Genomic DNA, 15,303 nt, shown 5'->3' with positions numbered 1-15,303 from the left:
CTGAGCCACAGGGTAGGTCTGGGAGGGTTTAATAAGAGAATTACTTCACATACTTTTTTCTAATTTTTTTACTAAGAGTCCCCTACTAGTTATATAAAATGTTACAGATGGACTCTTAGTCTGAAGCCATATGTCCAAGGAAACAGAATTATGCTAGTTTATATCTGATATTTGGCAAAAAAATAATCTGAGATGAACTCTGTATTTTTCATTTATGTAACGTATCAATGACCCCATGAGATGGTGAATGTGTTGAAGTGTTTATACAAAGTTAGAAAAAACAAAATTAGGATGATTTTAAAAATAAAAATATGTTGAAAATGGTATGAATTTGGAAAATAACCAAATATTCTTCCCTGAATCTATCATACTGTATTTTGAAAGCTCTGGTTAACTCAAAATGAACTGCAAGAAGTAGGAATTTATTTGAAAGCCATATTTACTTTCCTGTGGGGGATAGCTACTTCCTATCTCCCTTTCTTTGGATAGTGTATTTATTAATATGTGGCTCTCAGGGTCCTTCTGGGTCACTGTGACCCCGAGAATGTTAAAAGTCTCTTTTCCCAGCCCGAGCACTTGAAGAATGAGTTGGAGCTCTTCATTTCTCGGTCTCAAGCTTGTTTATTGTATCTTATCTATAAAAAATTTTCTCCTGCCCTGCTGAGGTCTGCTCAGCAAGACAGTCCAAAGCACAGTGCCTGCCCCCAGGGCAGTGTTATGTCTTTATACTAAAAATTGTGTGTACAATGTTTACAATTACTTCCCAATGCCTATCACCTATGTTAGACAGTGAGCTTCTACTCTAAACCAATCCAAAAGTGCCACCATCACAGCAGAAGATGGAGGCCAAGAAGAAGAAGGAGAAAGGCTGGACACACCCAGATCCCTCCATCTTGCCTCCTGAACCCCAAACCAAAAACCCCAAAATCTACTTTTCCAGCCTGTGATAACTTCACTATTACTCTACCTAAACTGTTGTGGCTTGCTGATCTTCATCTAAGGTTGGCAATTTGCTCCATGGGTCATAATCAAAACCACAGGTGTTCTCTGGGCTCTGTGCCAGGGCGTCTGAGCCCCCTGGCAGGTGTCCTGGACAGCCAGAGGGATGTCCTGCATTCCCATATGTGGCCACTTCATCTATAGCTTGTCAGAAAACTGTGCACAGTAAAAATACAAACATTTCAAAGATCATTTTTGTTCATATGTATTTAAGGTAAAATCAACAAATGCAACTTAACCTGTCCTTCCAAACAGAGCTAAATTATTTTGCTTGAACATTTCTCATCTGTCTCCTGGCTCAGACATGTTTTTTCCCTTGAGCAGTGGCACCCAGCTGGTGACATCGAGCGGTGACACCACGGTGCGGCTCTGGGACCTGTCGAGGAGCGGCTGCATCCTGACCCTGCGGGGCCATTCCCGCGCCGTGCGGGGCTGCTCCTGGCACTCCTGCGGGGACTTCGTGGCCTCCGCCTCCGCCGATTGCACCAGCAAAATCTGGGATGTCAACAGGTACGGAGGCTCTGTGCTCGCTAATTGGTACCTTCGTTAACAACCAGGGGTGTAGTTTAGCTCCCCATCGATTGGTGGAGTTCACTCGCAGAGCAGAGGGAATCAAAGGCAGTGCTGGAAAAGTCAGCCTCTGGTGGGATTTACTAGATAAAGGTGGCTAGCAAGGACTTAAATTAACATAGTGCCAAAAAGAAAGTATTTGCTTTTACAGGCTTTCACTTGGCAGCCATTATTCTTGCTGGGGGTTTTAAGGGAAGAACTTAGTGGGACTTCAATGTGTAATTTGAATAAGTAACTGAATAAAACTCTCAGTAAGTTTTCTATATGCTGTTTCAACCTCATAAGTATACAACACACTCTAAGGTTAGCCAAGTGGAAATTTATTTTAGTCATTATCTATGTTTCAGCAAGGTGACTCTTGATTAATAAATCAACATATACCTTCGTTATTATCCAGGCAAATGCATTTTTATGAAGGTGCTTTTAAAATATCAGTGTATTTGTGCTTACCAAGTAATTATTAGTTCCTTAACTCTCTCCAGTTGTCTTCAGTTTTGATTAATTTACCCCTTTAAGAAATGGGATGGATTTATCTCTTTCCAAACTATCTCTCTATAAACTAGGCTCCTGAATTACTGTACTGTACTAGGTCTGATCATTAACAGCTAAATGCCATCAGTCCACAGAGAAGTTTCCAATCCTACAGGCCTTTTCCCTGGTTCTTTATTATCCAATCCTAATGGATTTTTCCATTTCCTATTGGTCTTTTACTTCCTTTGCATTTGAATGAGGTAAAATACCCCTCCATGATTGTTGGCCACTGCAGGGGAAGAAAAAGCAAGAGAAAATTTCTTCTTCTGTTCCTTTTTCCTAAATCCCTCCCAGTCTTCTTCAGCTGCAGTGAGCTCTTATTGGAGACTTTTCAAACTGTTGCAATTCATCCAGATTCCATTGAGAGTTAATTGAAACTCTGTCAGTATTGGATTTCCAGTCTTGCTTTCAAACCATGAATTGAGGAAGCATTAAATGATATTAAAAATGTTGTTTCCAAAATGGGATAACTAACCCATCCTTTCATGAATTATTCCAAATTATTTTGGAAAAAACCCCAAACAACTAGTTAAGGTTTGGCAAAGTTCAAGCCAGCTGACAGGTGGCTTTTATAATAGAAATGGTCAGCCAGTCCTGAGAACAGGTGATGCTTCCACCACTACTATCAGTAATAAGCATTAATGGTCAGTGTTTTCCTTAGAAATGGAAACAGCAAAAATCTAATGTGTTGTCAACTCTTTTCTTAACCTTTTGTATATTTCTAATGCTTTGATCATCCTTTATGGCATATTCATGACCTTTAAAAAATAATATTAATAGCTTTAATTTTATGTCAGAATGGGTGTGAATTTGCATAGGCAAAGGTTTTGTTTAGGCAGTTGAAAATGCTTTCTCTACTGAGGAAGCTTTTGTAGTCAGAGGAATCAAAGCAAACCTTCACCACCAACCCATGGTGCCTCCCACTCACACTCATCACCACCTCCCATTTCTGCCTCCAGTCTATCTGAGCTGTGCTTTGCCTGTGAAAATAAGAGAGTAACATCCCAGCCGTGGTGTGAAAGGCTGACTATCCGTGCAGAATCACTGAAACACCAAAAATTATGCAAAATCTCAGTGGCTAGAGGCAGCAGGAAGTGGTATAAAAATGTGACATAGTCCGATTAAAATAAGGTGCATTCAGAGTATGAAAAAACAAAGCCCCTGTGGGAATCCTCACTGCTGGGTTTTTGGTGTGTTCCCAGTAAAAGCCATGTGCTGGGTGCTATTGCATTGCCTCAGTGCAAAACCAGGTGAGTTCTGCTGTGGTTGGCTCAGGTGAGTTTGTAGAGCTGCATGTGGGGTAGGCAATTAATATGAAGTGAGGGCTGTGCAAAAATGACACATTTTGGAAAAGCTTCTCTACAAGAGGTTTGATGACAAGATGTGGCTGTTTCAAGCTTAAGCCACCTGGGTTCTGCAGAACACTCAGCTGCAGTTGGGCCTTAGGCCCATGTTGGCTCATTTAAGTGAAAAATCAGCCTGTGCAGGATGTATAGCAAGATTTGGAAATTAGGGAAGGCTCTGGACAGATTAATGAGCTGATGGTTTCCATTGGATTGTTAAGTTGCTGCTGTTAGATTTGGAGCTGCTCTACAGAAGAGCCTGCAGTGAGTTTGGACTTGGCAGTGCTGCTTGCTGAGGTACCTGGCCAAGTGTGCAGCACTAATCCCAACTGTCCCAGGGTGTCCCCTGGAATGTGCCACGAGCCTGGAGCTCTCTGGTGTGATCACAGCCAGCTGGGCTGGCCACCACAGCAATGTGTGCCCTCCTTCAGCATCCCTGGCAGCCTGGGGCTGTGTTGACAGCAGGGACAAGGAGCAGGCCTTCCATGGTTTAAGATGCTTGGAAAGTTACTTGTCTCCCCATCCCCACAGAACAGGTGCTCATCTAAATGCCATCATCAGCATTCTCCCAGTCCAAGTGATGCCTCAGGTTTTAGCTTTTATATTTTTCAGATTCTGTGCTGCTTTAGTGTGCAGTTCTGAGCTTCATATTAAGGGATGGTGAGCTCTCTTCACAGAGCAGGGAGACAAATTCTTCACAGAGAATGAATACGATTCCTTCTCTAGCTGGGGACCAAGGACAAATGATCCAAATCTCAGCCCAGGAGCATAAACAATGGTGGAAGGAAGAGAGAAAAACAAGAGGGATGGGGCTTCATCATCTAAAGCTAAAATTGGACAGTTAACTCCAATATGCAAATGGACTAGAGCTTATAAAAAGTGAGAGACCCTGTGACCAATTGTCCATTTTGTGACCATTTTGGTTCATCTTGGGTGCAGCCCTGGCTGGGCTCTTGTGCTGCCCAAGGTGGATCCATTGAGGAATCCTTTTAATAAATCCCTACTTTATAATTTTTTAATAAATCCCTTCTTTAACTCCATCTAGCCTCTCTTCTAGGTCAGCCTTGACAAGGCATCACAGGTGCCACAAGCTCTGAGCAGGGACAGAGCCCAAGATAACATTCTTGTGGGAGGATAATAATCAGTGATCACAGTTAATCTGGTGGTTTTATTCTTTCCACTAACAAGGAATTAAGATTTTATAAATGAGAGCTGTCTTTCTTCCTTAATATTACATATTTGGATGGATGCCTGCTTTCAAATTGAATAGGCCTGGAAAGCAGCAGATTGTAGGGGGAGAAAAGCAAGAAGGATGTCAGAGTTATCACTGCCACCTTTCTGAAAGAGGTCTGTTTTTAAAAAATGCTACAAATAAAAATCCATCCATTTCTGTAGTGGGTGACAGTTGGTTTTTTATTCCTGATTTTCAAAAAAGCCACTTTTATACATTAGGTACGTACTTTTCTATAAGTGTTGCTTTTGGAAAATATACAGCATTCTCTGTAGTTGCAAACTTGGTGTAAGGAACTGGGGAGACTATTTGCTATCTTTTAGCACCAAAATCCAAGGTACAACTTGCACAATCATCAAAGCCCTTATTGGAGTCCAAAGAATTCATGATGCAACATCTCTTGAATAGGAAAAGGTCGCCAGCAGTTTTAATAAATAACAATTTAATAAATTATAATTCTTTGCCAATGATGAGAAAGTTCTGCCTACTAAATATTTGAATTTTATTTTCTTAGAATGTGTTTCCTTAGAATTTTCTTAGAAATTACTGCTGGGGTTTTTGTTTGTTTGGGGGTTTTTATTATTCACAAGAGTTCTTCTTCTATGTATAATGAAAGTTTCAATCATGTATCAGGCCACAAATGACATTCCTACCAGGAGGATAATGTAAGGTAACTTTGTAGTAAACTCTGTTCTTCTAGACAACTTATGTGCCTTCTATTTAAAGACACAAGCTGAGTTTAAGAAATAAAACAGAAAGCAAAGAAACAAAAATCCAAGCCCCTTCTTTTTCCCCTGGAAACATAGACACAAGCTGGAGACACAGCCATGATGGGAGTTACTGAAGGACTCAAGGGAGTCTGAGTTCTGCTGTTGGAATTTCTTGATGCTTTCTGCTGGGATAATTGGTTTCATTAAAAAGAAAGTGGTGTAACATTGGGACAGGGAGTGCAGGGAAGAAAGGTAACTCCTGTGCCTGCCATGGAATGAAACCAAAACAAAACAGCAAAACAGGGACATATCTGCTACCTTCAAAATTATCCCCACTTCTTAATGATTATGGAAATAGGAAGTTGGAGAAGAAAGGGAGAGGTTCATCATTTGTGGCCAGGATTTAATGCAGCAGCATAGCTCAGGTTGGAAATCTGCAGCCAGCTATGTTCTAGCACAGCAGCCAGTTCCAGGGGTGTTTTCTCAGACCATAAATTCAGTACTGTCAAAGTCATTTTGGCAGGATTAATTTCAATTATCCAGTGGTAAATATCATCAGAGATTTACAGCCTGATCTCAGATACGCAAATCAAGCTGAGCATCGTATATCTGATGTAAACACAGGCGGTTGTTTAGCTTTGCAGACATATGCTCTACAGCGAATGTTAGATGCAAACATTGTTATTTATGCTTTGAGTTTGAGAAATGGTTTGCAGCAGGCAGAACAGCCAGAATTGGTTTTCTCCAGTTGATCTATTCTACACTCATTAGACCAGTTCTCCATTTTTCTCTACTTCCTTTCAGTAGTACAAACTATGTGGAATTAGGCCAGCAAGAAATGCAGTTGTGCTGTCCTGCAGCAGAGCCCAGGGTGAGGAAGTGTTTGTGAATTTGAGCCATTTCTGGTTCCTTAATCCATCACTCATTTCTTTTCTTTTTCCATTAACATGGCAATTTTTCTCTACTCATGGAAATTTCTCGCATAATCAAATTTTATTTAAAAATTTTAAAATGTGTGTTTACCTGAGTCTTCAGTCATTTCTATCTTATTGGTGCATTTATTCAGGTGCAAATGTTAGAAGTGACTAATAGTGCTTATTGTTAATTCTCCTGTACAACCTCCAGGGTAGTGTCCTATTACTGAGGTGTTCATATATTCCTTTACTTATTTCCAGATATACAAAAAAAAATTGTTGACACTTTTTGCTTTTCTGCAACAAGACCGGACATTTTCACTTCTTTGCCCAAGTGTCAGATGTATCTGGCATTAATTACTAGATTATATAAATAATTCCTTCTTTTGCTCCGAAGCCCCTATTAAAATTATCTCCTGTTGTGATTTCTCTCCACTTGGTAACTGCTGTTTATAGTTTTGTTTCTTCTCATAAGAAGTATTTAATTTTGGAAAATTTAGGGTTAGTATTTAAAGAAATCCAGCAGGGATGGATTTTGTTTAATTAGAAGCCCTTGTCAGCTACAGCTTTCCTTGGAATGATACCATGGAATGCTATCATGCAATGATGGCACTGCCTGTGTTTTATTAATACACACCTTGAGTGTGTGCAGTGCATGACAGGGTTAAGTTGATTTTAAACTGCTGTTATGCTTTGGGGTGGGTTTTTTTCTCTAGTTTCACTAATGATTTAATGTAGCCAAATGGACTGGTCACAGTCTTTGCTTTGTGCCATCAGAGCCCAGGGTTTAGCCTGTTTTCTCCTGCCATCCTTGACATTCATACTCTGTTTCTTTTTCTTCCTTTACCCTTAAGCAATGGAGAGCTTTGAAATGCATTATTTACTCACAGATTTGTAGGTTTTTTTCACCACACCAAATGCATCCATATCAGGATCCTGAAAAATCACCTCAGACGTAACCTAAAGATTTTCTAGTTTCAAAATGGAGCTGTATTTTCCCTTTTTGAATCAGAGTGAGTGTGTGTAGCCAGTCCTTATCCAGATACCCCATCTGAGGTGTCTGACTGGCTGCTCAGTGGGACACAAGCCACAGGCTCTTCTGGCCAGATCCCACGTTTAATTGATTCCAGTAAGAGTGGAGCTAATCTATTTTCAGAGAAGACAAATGTCCTCCAGGAAATTAGAAGGCAGGTAGAAGAACTCAGAGGAAATGTGGAAGGACCATTTTTGGGTAGTTTGTAATGTCTCTCCTGACAGCAGAGCAGGAAGTGCTTGCCATTTTGATAAAGGAGAATTCCCTTTGGAATCCTCCAAGGAGCACTGGAGAGACAAGCTGCTATTAATCCTTCAAATCAAATCCAGGCCTATGCCCAAGTCTCCAAATTTATAATTATGCTACAATTCCATAACACATTTTTCAGGATCAGGAATGTCTAAAATCTCGTTGATATAATTCCCAGAGAGCCAATTGTAAAAAATCAATTTGAAAATGCGAATTATCAAGGAAAAGATTATATTCAAAGCAGAGCTATTCAGTTAAGGGGAAGATATGGCTAAATCTTCATAATACTGGATAAGATGAAGCTTGAAGTACAAAACTTTACAGGAAATGTAGCTTGAACTCAATGTTGTAAACTTAAATGACATGGTGGATTTAGTATGAGGCAACATGCATCAGCAATGAGAAATGTTTATTATGGCCACATATTTGCAGGTCCCAAAGGCCAGAAAAATCTTAGCTGATGCCCATGGAATGCCTAAGCTGGGCAATACCATTATTTACATCTGGTGAAATAAACAAAGAGGTGAAGGGCTTTACTCAAGGCCAACAACTGAAGCCATCATTAAAACCCTGCCTTTCTGTTCCTTGGGGATGATAAAAATATGTCAAGATTAGTTGTTTTCAAATCTTCCTACTGGGTGAGAAGAAAGAAAATCAGTATTGGATTTTCAGTAACAATATAGTTCCATGAGAAATAGATGTTTATGTGAATATTAATTACTCTGTAAAACATGGCAGGAGTTGTGTAACTTCTGCTGAAATATTTGTAGTGGTGACAGTTGGCTACTGGTCTAGATAAATCCATTTTCTCTCTGGCTTTTACTGGAACCATCTGTGGAAATTTAGCCTGTGCACAAGAAGCATATTTGAAGATCTTAGTAGTTAAAGTGATAATTTTTCTTTTTAATTCAGAATATCTTGACCTTTTTTCCTAAAGCATTAAATACACAGAAATGTAAGTGCTTTGCTTTCTGATTTCTGCTACTGGTCTTGAGCTACACATCACAGTTTTTGATTAATGGAGGGGGGAAAAAATCAAGTTACTTCTTTATTTTTTTTTAAACTGAAGCTGAAAATAGAGCTGGTTTCTAAAATGTCTGAGTTCTGCAGAGATCTCTGAGTAGGCCTACCTGAACTCTGCCATAGTTAGCTACATAGTATTTCTTTTATGAAAAGATATTTTAGAAAGTTGCACTTGATTTACATTAAAGGGTGTATAATTTCCTGATCTCAGAAGTTTCCTTGTTTCCATTGTTTCAGCCTTCAGTATGGCTTGGAAAAAACCTACTAGATGCAACTCTTAGGGGTTTTTAATGTTTTAGTTCTCCTCCTTTAAGCCAGATTTCCTAAATTGTGTGTAGGTGGCTGAGGCTCCTGTTGGACAGCAGGAAGCTTTATTTGAGCTGGTGAGAAAATGTGCTCCTCTGGAAGTCGAACACCCTTTGCTTGGTGTCCCTCATTTGTCCAAATACCTCCTCAGTTTCCTGGAAGCTACTTCAGGAGCAGGAGGAATGAGGGAGGTAAAACTGAGGCTTCCTTCCACTAAATCCTAACCAGAGCAGCTGGCAGGTCCAAAAAGCTGAGTCTGTTGGGATTGCTTGCACTGGAGGAAGCTCAGGCACTGTGTTTTTGTCTCTTTGTCCTATTTGCAAGTGTGCAGGTATTATAACCTGCAAAATGTTAGTCAGATCTTGACAGAGTGTTTCCACTGTCCTAGATTCACAACTCAACTGCAAAGGATCAGCACTGCAGGCACTCAGCACAATTGAAGTCAGATTATAGTTTTCCACTCCATATCCAGGCTCATTATCCAGATTTTTTCTTTCTCCCTCACGTTACAGTCACTCATTACTGGCAGGCTTTTCTTTACCTAAGCTGTTTTCCTAGAAATACTGACTTACAGTATCTCCACCAAACCAGAAATTAATTGTACCAACAGAATAATTCACAGAGCAGTGAAAAGTGTCAGATATTATTACAGAACTCAGGGAAGACAACAGCTCATTAAAATTATGTATCTCCATCATCACTCCCACATCCTGTCAGTACCAGTTAGTGCAAATAATACACACACAGTCTGTGCTCCACAATCAAGTGGAGCACTGTCACCCAAAATCCCCGTGTCTGCAGCACAGGTAATTGTAGGTTATTTCTCTTCTTGTCTCCCAGTGAACTAAAAAGAGCAGGAATACATCCTACTATTCATAAGCAACAATACTCTGACAGGAATATCTACATATCCACCAGAATGTGAGCTATTTTGAGCTGCTGATGTCTCCTGGTTTGAGATCAGATGCATTGGTCATTTGATTTCAAAGTAAAAGTTTGCTGTAGTGGGTGCCTTAATGCATGTAAATTCCTCTTGTAATTTTTCAAGTTCTTGTCCTCTGGCTCCAGGCAGTCTTCAGACATGTCTGTGTGTGATGCTTTTGGGTTTTATTTTTCTTCCTTTTTATTGTTTTGTTTTAAGAGTTCAGATGTTAGACAAGATTATTTTCTCTCCCAAGTGGTGGAACTCTAGTTGTGCATCCTGTTAGAGCAAACTCTATTCATCTTTGATTAGCCTCAGCTGGAAAATGAACACAAGTTGCATCTTAGTCCTTTACAATTAATTCTTGAATACAAAAAAAAGTGCCCTGGGTCTTTAATTGATGTTGGAAGACACTGAATTGTGTTTGTACTTCCTTAAAATGTGAATACTGTTCCCAACCCAATAGTGATTTCTTTTCTCTGGGGCAGTTTCTAAAAACTTGGGGCTCATTTCTGTCCTCACTCCTTACACTTCCCTAAGTTGTTTGCCCTCATACAAGTAACACAGCTTCTCTGGTGTGGGTTATTCTTTGAGACAGATCTCCAAATCCTCAAGCAGGCTGAGAGCTGTAAGGTCTGTTCCCATATGGTCCAAGTGGTTAAGCCTGTGAATTCAGCAGACACAACCCCTCTGACACTTCCCAGGAAAATAAGGGGGATTTTGCCTTGGTGGAGGTGATGAAGATCAGGATGAAGCAAATAAAAATGTTGGCAATTTCCCTTCTGCACTTCAATATTTGTAGGTTTTCTGATGTGAATTGAGACACATCATCACACAAAAATCTTGTTCTAGGCTGACCAATATCTTTCCCAGCTAGGAATCAATTCACCATCTGCAAGACAATTTTTATGCATCTATTTACTGAACTCAGAGCCTGCAAAGGCATGTGTCTGTGGGAAACCTATTAAATATGTATTGGAATTATCCACTTGATGCAAACCCAATGAATTTCTTTATATTTTAGTGTCTCTTTCAAGCATATTTCTGTCACCAACACAAACATTCTAGATAATGGAATCTTAATATGGAGATTGCAGTAAAATGTCAACAAAATTTGTGAATTATTTAATACAGAGCAGACGGTCACAGAGTGTTTGTGTGGCATAAAGGGCACAGGAGTTTGCTGCACACTGGGAACACAGCTGTAGTTACACTCATATCCCTGCTCTGAAATTCAGAGAAAAAACCAAAAATACTGTATGTGATCTTCTGCTCCTTTAAAAGCCCCTTTTAGATTTTTTTTTTTTAATATAATATCAGGGTTTGTTTCATAGTTATACAGATCTTAGCTGACTTTGGAAGGCTAAGATTGAAATGAGGGTTTGGGAACACTGAGATACAAGGTGTGAAGTTAGCACTGGTACTGTGGGTTGATGAAAACCTAATTCTAAGTGTGTCAGCCTTCTAAGTGATCCATATCAGGTTATTGCTCATGGCTTGACAGTACTTTCATTACATATTCAGTTGTAAACTGAGCTTTGCTATGTGCAGCTGAAGATTTCAGTAGGGACTTGCAAAGGCCTCTCTTCCCCTGGAGAGCAGTGGAGACTCTTCTCATCCAGTGACACTTATTTTGGGTGCCCACTGGGATTAGACAGGTGTAATATATATATATATATATATATATATATATAAATATATTGATGGAAAATCATGCTGTTAACAGGGAAAGTTGGAACAAAAAGGAAAGTACACCAAACTGTCCACATTTAGGTAAGGAAGAGACAAAATCACTCTTCTATTTTATGCTTGTGTTTCAAGTTAATCTTTTCCTTCCTCCAGCTGTTGGCAAAGGGAAATCCAGCCCTTTTGTCCCTTTTTGGGGAGTGGTAGGAGGTATCCCTGGGAATTCAGCTCTTCCCATTCTGTTCAGGAACTAAACAAACATTCCTGCACCTGTAGCTTCAGAGGGTGGACCAGGCTCTTTATTCTTCACTCCAGCAGATGCCCATTAGAGAACTTCCAATTGGCACTGGTTTTGTTGTGGCTTCATGTCTAAGAGCACAGCAAATCCATTATTCATAATCCCTTCCCAAGTTCACAAAGGCATTGAATAGTGCTGCATATAACTCCTTAAAGCTGCCACCCACTCAAATCCATTTTATTTGGACAAATAAAGAAACTCTACACTGAAGAAAACCAATTTGAAAGCACACTGAAATTCATTTTCCTCACTTAAATATTGAAGTGCTTATATTTATTGCATCTCAGCCTTGTTGTACTGTTTTCAAAAAGAATTTGCTTGTTTAATAGGTCTAAAGAAGTTTCAGTAAATTTAAAATGTGGAGGAAAATGACATCTGACAAGAGTCACAGTGCTTTTTATGTACATGGGTTGGGATTAAAGACATAAAAGAAATATATTAAAAATAAATTTAAAAATACTAACTTAATACACACACACAAAAAAATTTAAAAGTAGTGAAATTAAATTATGACATGCTAGTACTGCTTTCTCTGTCCTATATAGAATTTCACCACTTAAGCTAGACCAGAAATGGATCTTGAGGTAAAATAATGGTGGAGTTTTGGTTTGTTTTAGGGGTTTTTGGAGGTGCAGGGGTTTTGCTGGACTCAGGTTTGGTTGGTTTTTTGAGAGCTAAAAGCTGGTTTGAGTCAGTTTTGTGGCAACTGTGTGGACCTAGTTGAGTTCTCTAGATTTATTCTGCTGGCCTCCTGTATAATTCTTGTTTCAGTCTTTCCTTTTTGTTGGTAATTTTCCAGTGCTGGTGGTTTCTTTGAAGAAAGGCGAGAGTTTTGTGCTAGTGCAGACCTGGGTTATCCATCATGCAATTTAATGCAGCTCCTGGCAAACAGAAGCCCAAGAGCCACTTCTTGTTCTCCTCATCAGCTGCTCCCCAATTCTGGTGATAGCACAGAACAAGTTCTGAACAAGTTCACAGGAAAAGTTCTCCCTCAGCAGCTGCTCCACCCCAACCCTTCATTTAAAACACCCAGAGTTGGAGCTTACAAAGAGGCGGAGGGGTTGATTGAAAATATGTTGGTGTGGCCACATTGTCACGTGGGAAAATCCCATTATTTGGGCACCCAACAGCTGCAGGAATCTCAGACTGTGCACTATCCAGGCAGCTTGGAAATCTCATCCTAAATACGTAAATTTATAGAGAACATGATATGCTAGAGCTTAGTGGGATGAACATAGTAGGCTTTGGCAAGGTATTTTAGGCTTTAGTGCTACAGGAGTGACATTTTTTAAAAGTGTGCTGTTATCCACTGTTACAGACTTAAACTCTTGTTAAAAACAATTCTTTCCTACATTGTCTGGGAGTTTTCAGAAGCAATAGATCAGATTAGCCTCACAAAGAAAATGTGTGTTCCAGCATAATGTAGTAAGTTTATCTGGTCTTCTGGTGAAAATATATTTCAAATTTTGTTTTTTCTTGTTACATTTGTTATTTTCTGTGTTATGTCTCACCAGTCAATAGTTGTGCATATAATGCCATATTCTTTATTTATTAATGTGATCGTGTAGAAGAATGAAATAAATGATGACAAGGAAGAGAATGAAAGAAATAACAAATTCTTCAGGGTGGTTGGAATGCACCATAAAGGGGATCTGAATGTGGAGTGCAGATGGCTCATCTTCTCCACAATATTTTATTTGAACAGCAAAAGTCTAAAACTTCAAAATAACCTGTTCAAATAGCTCTCACATAAGCTTTAATATAAGGACACAAGAAATGAAATCACTTGGCAGTGATCCATCAAAACACTTGTGTGCTGTTGTCTTTCAAAAGCAAGGAGGGATTGAGACATCTGCATTTACTTGTTCAGGGTTAGCCTGAAAAGGCAGTAGTTTTTAAGTCATTGTAATAAAAGAAAAAAGAAGACACAAATAATAAGATCATGACAGCTTGATATGGAGTGTGGAGCAGGCCATGAGCTCAACACTGATGTCAGCTGATGTGGTAATTGAGGAGAGCCCACTGTCACAGGGGAGAGGCTTTGCTTATTCAGTGGCAGAATTGCTGAGCAGCAAACACACTGCTTGTCCTGCCCTGCTTAAATGGGTTACAGCTATTTCATTATTACTGAGCCTGTGTGGATCTGATTAGCTCAGACCCCTGAGCCTGGAGGGAGGAGGAGATAATTGTTTCATGAAACAAGGCTCTGGCTTTCAATAAGTGATTTCTGATGCTCCTGTCTTCACCTGTCCAACAAAAAAAATCCCCTGAGGAAACTTGATTTGCAGAAAGTGCTGAGCAAGGGTCAGAGTCAAAAAATAATCTAAGAATTACCATGTACCTTTTTGAACCTGAGTGTACCTTGCTCCTGGACTGAGGTTTGGGACTCTGGTGGCTTGTTTTTTGTATGTTGCAAGGGAGACACAGGCATTTCCAAGGAGGAGTTTGTGTTCTAGTTCCTGGCTGAAGGACTGAAGGAGCATTTTATTCCATCACTATGAAATACAAGAGCTGACCCTGGGGGGGAACTGCTGCAGATCGTGTCGGTGCTGGGAGCACTGAGCTGCACAAAGCTTTTCCTTTGGCTGATGGAATTTATTTTCTGCATGCAGACAGACTTGATGGAAAAGTTAGAAGCCATAGCCACAAATGGATGGTTTGATACGTGGATGTTGATTTTCCAGAGGCAGAGGAAAGAACTAAACCTGGATTTTGAAATATGGAATGCAGGGTGTGTGCTCCTGCATGGTGCTCAGAGTGGGACCAAATCCCACTGCTGTGTTACAGATGTTCTGGGAATGCCCAGAACATTCCCATTAGAGTAGTGTTAACCAATGTGTCATTTCTGACTGGCAGCTGGGGTGAGAATTACTAATTAAGTCAGGATTACTTTAGATCATTCCCTGGTGTCACTCTTGTTAGGCACATTTTCAACCTTGTAATTGACTTGGTCCGTTTTGACCCAGCTGATGGAAAGGGCACTTAAAATCTACATTTGGGATATAAAAGCCTAAATCTTCTTCTGTCCCATGACTTTCAAAGTCATTTTTGTTGACCTGACTCTAACCTTGGGGAAGTACAATCCTTGTCAAATGAAACGTAATCCAAATTTGAAACATATAAAAACACATCTCACTTCTGAAAAAATTGGATTGTAAATAACAGGCTTCTGTTTGAACTAAAATTGCTGAAATAAGTTACCATAATTTATTTGGAGCCCAATTTCAATAGAAGATGAACTTTTGCAACAGCTGTTGCCATGAGCTGAAACGTGCCCTGTGCTGCCAACAATCAGGTGTTGAGCAGTGGGATTTTAAAGATACCTTGATGAGCTACAGCCAAGCCTACATAATAAAAGGGACTGAAGAATATATTACAATCTTGCAAAAAGACCACAGACTATTCTTAAGTAGAGATTTTAAGTCCTTCAGTCCTACTGTTTTATCTTTCCTTTAAAAAAATTAAAGCTTCGCACCAAAAACCCCTTC

General features: G+C 39.7%; 1 protein-coding gene across 2 annotated transcripts in view; it reads left to right on the top strand.

The window, feature by feature from the left end:
• Positions 1-15,303, top strand: part of SPAG16 (sperm associated antigen 16) — a 374,434-nt gene that overhangs the window by 196,092 nt on the left and 163,039 nt on the right. For both annotated transcript variants that reach the window (XM_071434327.1, XM_071434326.1), the window contains one exon: positions 1,324-1,509. In XM_071434327.1, coding sequence (XP_071290428.1) covers positions 1,324-1,509 — 186 coding nt within the window. The remainder of the gene's footprint in view (positions 1-1,323; positions 1,510-15,303) is intronic.

Source organism: Agelaius tricolor, unplaced genomic scaffold (assembly GCF_023055355.1).
Source record: "Agelaius tricolor isolate 1412-34295 unplaced genomic scaffold, bAgeTri1.0.p SCAF_10, whole genome shotgun sequence".
NCBI classification, from domain to species: domain Eukaryota; kingdom Metazoa; phylum Chordata; class Aves; order Passeriformes; family Icteridae; genus Agelaius; species Agelaius tricolor.
This window is presented reverse-complemented; position numbering and strand designations above follow the sequence as displayed.